This window comes from Poecilia latipinna, unplaced genomic scaffold (genome assembly GCF_001443285.1).
Source record: "Poecilia latipinna isolate Pla-1442-1.1 unplaced genomic scaffold, P_latipinna-1.0 Scaffold1711, whole genome shotgun sequence".
NCBI lineage: Eukaryota > Metazoa > Chordata > Actinopteri > Cyprinodontiformes > Poeciliidae > Poecilia > Poecilia latipinna.
The window spans coordinates 7,107-14,381 of NW_015114327.1; the positions used below are offsets into that span (position 1 = coordinate 7,107).

General features: G+C 37.2%; 1 protein-coding gene across 1 annotated transcript in view; it reads left to right on the plus strand.

The window, feature by feature from the left end:
* Positions 1-137: 137 nt before the first annotated feature.
* Positions 138-7,275, plus strand: part of LOC106964736 (contactin-associated protein-like 2) — an 89,879-nt gene continuing 82,741 nt past the window's right edge. The window contains exons 1-5 of the mRNA XM_015060415.1: positions 138-413; positions 2,093-2,351; positions 5,371-5,520; positions 6,159-6,321; positions 6,517-6,623. Coding sequence (XP_014915901.1) covers positions 303-413; positions 2,093-2,351; positions 5,371-5,520; positions 6,159-6,321; positions 6,517-6,623 — 790 coding nt within the window. The 5' untranslated portion in view covers positions 138-302. The remainder of the gene's footprint in view (positions 414-2,092; positions 2,352-5,370; positions 5,521-6,158; positions 6,322-6,516; positions 6,624-7,275) is intronic.

The window sequence follows — 7,275 nt, forward strand, 5'->3', positions numbered from 1 at the left end:
ATATATATATATATATATGTCAGTAGTTCATAGAATAAAAGAACAATATTCATTTTACTCAAAATGTATACCTATAAAAAGAAAATTAGAGAAACTGATCATTTTAAGTGGTCTCTTAAGTTTTTCCAGAGCTGTATTTAAATATCAATTTTCACTTGTGTGGTGAATTTCACACGTTCACTAGCCACACTGTTGGCATGTTTCATTCTAAATGGGTTTACACATGTATTTACTGACAACAATCCAAACTGTGCTGTGTGTTTTCTAAGCTTACCTTTGGAGGACTTTCTGAATCTGCAAGAATGAGTTTAGGTGGCAAAGAGAACTTTGCTGGCTGCTTGGAAGGAATCACCTACAATGGAGATAACATAACCAGCTTGGTGCGCAGGAAGAAGGTGGACACCTCCAATTTTGTAAGAGTCCCTACCTTTTCTTGCACGTTTCTTGTTTAATATTTTGTTTGAAAAGCAAAGATAAGGTATTATTATAGCCATATTAGGAGATATCAGCCTTAACATTTTCCAAATCTTAAATGCGCTTTGCAAAATCTTTCAAACAAACCCGACAAAGTCTCTCTGGTGTGTCTAAGGTGTGAATTTATGAAAAAAAAAAAATAGACACTTGATTTCAGTGTATATGTTATATAGCTATATAAATAAACTGCAAAGGACATGCATACACAGGATATTGGTGGGTTGATGCTGAATGTGCAACAATTTTAAACTTCTGTGAGTGTTTAATGGTTTTTTGGTGGGGAGAAAATCTAATTTTTGATTCATCAAGATGCAGATATGGACAATTTTGACTAGAATAAGAAGATAAGAAACATCAAAACTTTATCTTTATTTATGACCAAGCGTGTAAGTGCAGCACCAGGATAGTTAATGACAGTCCTGCACAGTCAGTCCTCAAAGCAATGCTTTAGTTTTTTCTCTGGTCATCACACCTGAATCAAATGATGGTTCATTAGCAGGCCTCTGCAGAACGTTGACATGGAGATGTGAGGACCATTTGAATCATTTATGGTGAACACAACATCATACAAGTTAGTCGCCACTTGGCTTACTCAGCTGGCCATAAGAGGTTGAACAGCTAAAATCTTTTCTTTCCTCTGCCTATATTCCCAAGAATACTGTGCACTTCTGGATCGGAGTTCAATGAAATTATTGAACAGTTTATTGGATGTACTTTCTGTTAAGCTGATCACATTTCTATTACAATATACATATTGTTATTGATTTATTGCCCAGCCCTACCTCAGGGTTAAAAAAAACTCTTCAAGCTCACCACTGCTGCTCAGATGCTACTGGTAAATGTGCTCAAACACACATCATCACTTTGCTGTACAGTGCAGCAGGTGAAATGTCAGTATTGGAGCTCCATTACACAATGTGACAACTGCTGTGGTGTAGAATAGCGTCATAAGTCTCTAAAAGCTGCCTTCTTAATTAGTGCTGGTTTAGTATAATCCTTGAATTTGTCCTGACAAATTAGTAAGTTTTGAGTTCCATTCACAGGTATAAGCCAATTAACAAAAAAAGTTCCAAAAAACTTGCAGTTTGCTTAGTGAGAGACTCAGACACTGATTTGATCCTTGAGTCTTAGTACACACGGCCAGTACAGTGAAACGGCAAATGGCTCTTTAAATCAGTTATGGTTCCTCCACTGTGATAATCTCACAGTAGAGTCAATTTCACATTTCACATGACTCAATCAATACATGACTTAGATGAGTTTTTTTTATTGATTTTGATAAGCTAGTTAGAAGCAATGATGACCAACTGTGGCTGTGGAATTCCTACTACTTAATATTTTTTACTGTTTTCTTTGCTATTTGGATTGTTTGGATTTGCAGTTCAAAATGAGAGGTTTTCAGTGAGATGCATCCTAAACGATAGCTGTTCACAGTCGTAGTCAAGAGGCCTGATGGTCAGATTGAGTCACTCGCTCAAAGACTTAAAAAAAAAATAAAGACACGAGTGAAAGATCACTGGATCATTAGCTCTTAGGAAGCAGGAAGTGGTTTGTTTTGCCTTTTGTGGTTATTTCTTGCAGCTAATTTTTCTACCACTGGATTTATGTTTCACTGCAGCGTAACCTGACATTCACCTGTGCTGAATCCAGCTTTTTTCCTGTCTACTTCAACTCCACATCCTTCCTGCGACTGCCGGGCCAGAGGGACAGTGACACTCTCTCAGTAAGTCTGTCTTTCAGGACGTGGAACCCCAACGGAGTGCTGATGTTCACACAGCTGGCTGAGGGTTGGTTGGAGCTGTTACTGATTGAAGGCAAGATCACCGTCTACATGAACGTGACACAGAAGAGGAGCACACGTATTGACATTTCTTCAGGTGAGCTCAGCTCTGTGTTTATAATGGCCTTGGAAAAACTTTTGGTTGCTTGGCTCGTGTTGCAGAAAGCAAGTGGAGACAAGTGAAAGCTGGATTGATTGATTATTTAATTAAATTTGATGAAAATATGCTCATGTAGATGATCTCTGCTAAATGATGAGATTTTGTGACCGGATGTGCTGTAGAAGATCGCTGACCAATAATGTCATGTACGGTGAGGATTGAAGGATTATGTCTTAACAGATTGGGCCTGCGGTCATTCCTCTGTGTGTTCAGCTTTGGGCTGCAGAACTACCTCAAGATCCACTCCTAGGAATAGACTCCTCCTAGAAAGAGTAGAATCATAACCGTTAGAGCTAAACAGGGTCAACGGCAAGCTTGTCTATTGCTTTCTTTCATTGTGTTGCAAGTGTGGAATGGATACTTTAACAAATATTTTACCATGAAAGTTTTATGTGGACAGATGGTGTTAAGCTTGATATCCCTAAAATTATATTACTCCACTTTCACGCCTGATCTATGGCACAACTGAGGTTGCTTATATTGGTACATTTAGAATTTTCTGAAACTTCCCAGGTATACTATGGCAATGTGGCAAGTTTTGATGCTGTATGTACAATGAAAAATAAAAAAAATTTCATTGTACTGGAAATTCTGGATCCTCAAAAACCACACGAGGAGAAACCCTTCTGCTACCAGAAAAACAGAAAATGTTTGCTGCAGGAATGGTGGAATAGACTCCTGAGGCTCCATGCTGATTAACACAGCATAGAGCAATCAAGGCACCAGAATATCTGGACACAAGGGGCTATAATCAGGGATGAAAGTAAGCCGGTACTTTTAAAGGATTCTGAGCCGGTATGCAGTACTGGGAGAACGGCTGCACTTTGAGTCAGAATAGATCTGCGTTGAAATGTGCAGTCTCATACACATTTAATCTGTTTAAAAACATTTTTCTCATTCCAAATTCTTTCTGAACTGTCTGTACTGCGTGATGGAAACCTCTCACTCCAGCTATTTCTCTCTTTCTCTCTCTCTTTCCTCCACCTCTTCCCTCCCGGAACTCATAGCTTTCGTCACCAGCCTTCAAACTGTTCTCCGCAATGTTTACATCTGTCTCCTTATTACAAAATGTCCCATTTAAAAGCAAACAGTGATTATCTAGTTGTGTTTTATGTTAGTTTGCTCAATTAAAACAACACAGCATACCTCAAAAACAACTGCTTATTAACGTGACCGGAGATTTTACTGTTTTTAAACGGTAGCACATGGCACGCACATCTTCTTCCAAAAGACGGTGGTTACTGATTGGATTGGTGTGTTTGATTTATATACTGGAACATTTTATACAGGTGGTCCACAGACATAAAACATACCACTCGCACTGGTACAGGTCAGGACGAACAATAAATCACTTATTATTCATATACTTTAAAATAAAAAACAGGAAAATACCTGGGGACAGTGAATTTGGTCCAGGTGGACACGTGGATCATAAGCACCTCCCATTTTCAAGACCTTCATTGAATAACAGTTAACAGGCCGCAATGCAACACAGCAGGAGGCTGTCACAATGCTCATCACAAAGGAAATGAGAAGATATTGATCTCAAACTATTTTTATTTAAGAGTGCATTTATAAATTAAATAGCAACAGAAAATAGTGTGTTTTTAATGGGACATTAATTTCCAATATTTTATGTCAGCTGTTTGTCCCTCCTATCTAATAGTTTTAAATAACTGACTCCAAACTAAGCACCTGATTTTCTGTTTTCAGTTTTAGTCAATACACATAATAATCACAGGTACCTGATAAAATTGATATTTACATTTGTTGCTAAAATATTCAAGTTGACAATGTATGATAAAGCTGTTGCCTTTCTCATACTTACAGTTAAAGTGATGCATTAAATTCAGCGAGGGGTTTTCTTTTTCTCAGACATTAACTTGAACTAAACTTTGTGAGTTTTCCGTACTCTGTTTTTCAAATCAATCCTCCAGCTGCAACTCATCCAGAACGCTGCTGCTGGTGTTCTCACTAAAACCAGGAAGATAGAGCACATAACACCAGTTTTAAAGTCCCTACACTGGCTCCCTGTAGCTCAGAGAATAGACTTTAAAATACTGTTAGTTTATAAATCACTGCTGTTGTATCAACCTTCCAGACCCCTCATGTTCTGGTTCTGGTTCTGCTCTGCATCCCCATAACCAGAACTAAACGAGAAGAAGCAGCATTCAGCTTCTATGCACAATAAATTTGGAACAAACTTCCAGAAAACTGTAAAACACTGAGTGCCTTTACATCTCGACTAAAAACCCACCTGTTTAGAGTTGTACTTGAAATGTAATCAATTACGAATTTAGTGATGGCATTTGACTTAATGTAATGTTTTAATTGTTGATTCTATGTTGCATGGCTATGTGTTTTTGTGTTTGTTATGATGTAAAGCACTTTGAAATGCCTTGGTGCTGAAATGTGCTATACAAATAAAATTTGATTGATTGATTCCATCAATTGATCACCATGAGAACTTAATACAAACCCAGTCAAAAGATAAATGCTGTTTTTTCTGGTGTTTGATTTCAAATGGATATGATTTCAAATATAACTGAGTAACTTTATTCAAAACTAATTCAAGTAAAAGTAAAAGTTCAAGTTTTGTAAACAACTTAAAGGACAAATTAGACAAATTGTAATTAAATCAATAAATTTAAATATAGCTAATTACTTTCCACTCCAAATGGCAGAACCAATACATATACATATATATATTTCACATTCTGAAGTGGTTTGACTTCTGCGTTATCCATACAGGTAGCCTATAGGACAGTAAAATATTAATGATTTTGTTTTGGTTTGCACAATGAGTCACTATTTCATTTTTTGTACTGGCAAGAATTTAAAACTACTTTCACCCCTAGTTATAATCTCTAGAGGCCTTTACAGATTTTCATTTTTAATCCTGTTGATTAATTGTGATACTTAAATGTTCAAATAAAATAATATTTTCACCTTTCAGGTATAGGTCTGAATGATGGCCAGTGGCACAGTGTCCATTTAAATGCACTGGACAACTATGCCATGCTGACGGTAGATGGAGATGAAGCATCCACTGTTAGGACCGCTATTCCTGGCCAGATCAAGACAGGAGGAACCTACTACTTTGGAGGTAATTGATACCTTACCTCATTTACTTTTACAATCAAAAAAAAGATTACTTTCCAGTATTTTCTCCTAAGAGTCACTTCTATGTACACAGTTTAAATGTTAAAGGAAAGTAAAGTAATAGAAAATGGGGCTCTGAAATGATTCAGATATGGTTATCTGTTTTGGGTCTTTTGCTTTTGACTTTAGCATCTCAAAATGATTACTAGAAACTACAGAAAAATACACAGTCACAGTTACCACAGCTAAAAAAAAACTTTGAGGTTCAGTTACAAGCCAACAATTAGTATTTGATATATTTTTAGTGTTTGAATGAGTCAATCTCTCTCCTAAGTTGGGGGGATATATGACTCATATCATTCTTAAGGATACTTCAGTGTTTTAGAATATCATTATTTTCCCCCACCTGTCAGTGGTGGGTACATTGTAGAAAATGTTATGCAAGTGAAAGCTGTTTTTGATTCTTGACACTTTCAAGACCAATAGGGATGTTCTGAATGAAATATTTTGGTGGGTTGCTTTCAGCTCTATGTTGCATATTTCTACTAAAAGGTTCAAAAAGCTGTTGGTTAATATGTTTTCTATTTCAAAATGTACAAAGTTTACTACTGATGGTGTTTCTCCTTTTTTCACCATCTTCAGGCTACTTCCCACACACTAGCATGTGGTCACTACAGCGCTCTTTCCAGGGCTGCATTCAGATGATCCACATAGATGACCATCTAGTGGACCTGCGGGCTGTGGAGGAGGGTCACATTGGAACCTTCGAAAATGTTAGCCTGGATATGTGTGCAATTATAGACAGGTATATTTCTGAGAAATACTGTAAAAAACACACATTTGGGAAATTTTAGTGAGTACCTGATCACCAGGAAATAAACATTTGAGGCTTTAGGTTTAAAACTTTTAGAGTGCTGTGATTCTGCAGCTCCTCTTATGATTTGGAAAGAGAGTTCTTGCTGACTTCACATTATTTTCCTACTGCCATGTGTGAGGACAGGTGTGTTCCCAACCACTGTGAGCATGGAGGGAAATGCTCCCAGACATGGGATACATTCAGCTGCAATTGCAGTGGTACTGGCTACTCTGGAGCAACATGCCATACATGTAAGTTCACACACAGATCACCTAGAAATGCATGTCAAATATTTAGTGAATTGTAACTCTGTTAAGAGACGCCTAATCCAGAATGTAGGATTGGACTACATTGGACATGACAAAAAGTAAATTTATTTAGAGGCTTTATGTAGTTAATACACAAAACCAGGGTTTATCAACCTTTTTGAAAAGCAGAGCTACTTCAGGATGCTCAATACAAAGGGCCAAAACTATTCATACCTGTGGCATATCTAGGTTAAAATGTCAATTCACCATGTTTTTTTCGAATATAAGAAATAGTGAAACTTGAGGTGCTTTCTAACCTCAAAGACTTGGAGGACTTGTCAATGTAAATTTATTTACAAAGCACTTTAAAAACAGATCAACTGCACCAATGTCCTGTGCAGTTTTCATAAAGCACAGATAAAACAGAATAGAATTGCATGCTGTTGTCATGTTGGGTTCAAGTCTTTTTGCCCACATACAGAATACTATCAGGAGAATAGGAAATCAGATAAATAGAGTTTATTTTGACAATGATGAAATGTGAAATTGTGTGGTTCCTCTGCTGTGGATGGAAGTCAGGGTCTTCGGTTCTCAGTGGGAGAGAGAGAGATGGTGAGTTTGAAGGGTTATCAGACAAATGAACTTCAGAGGAAAA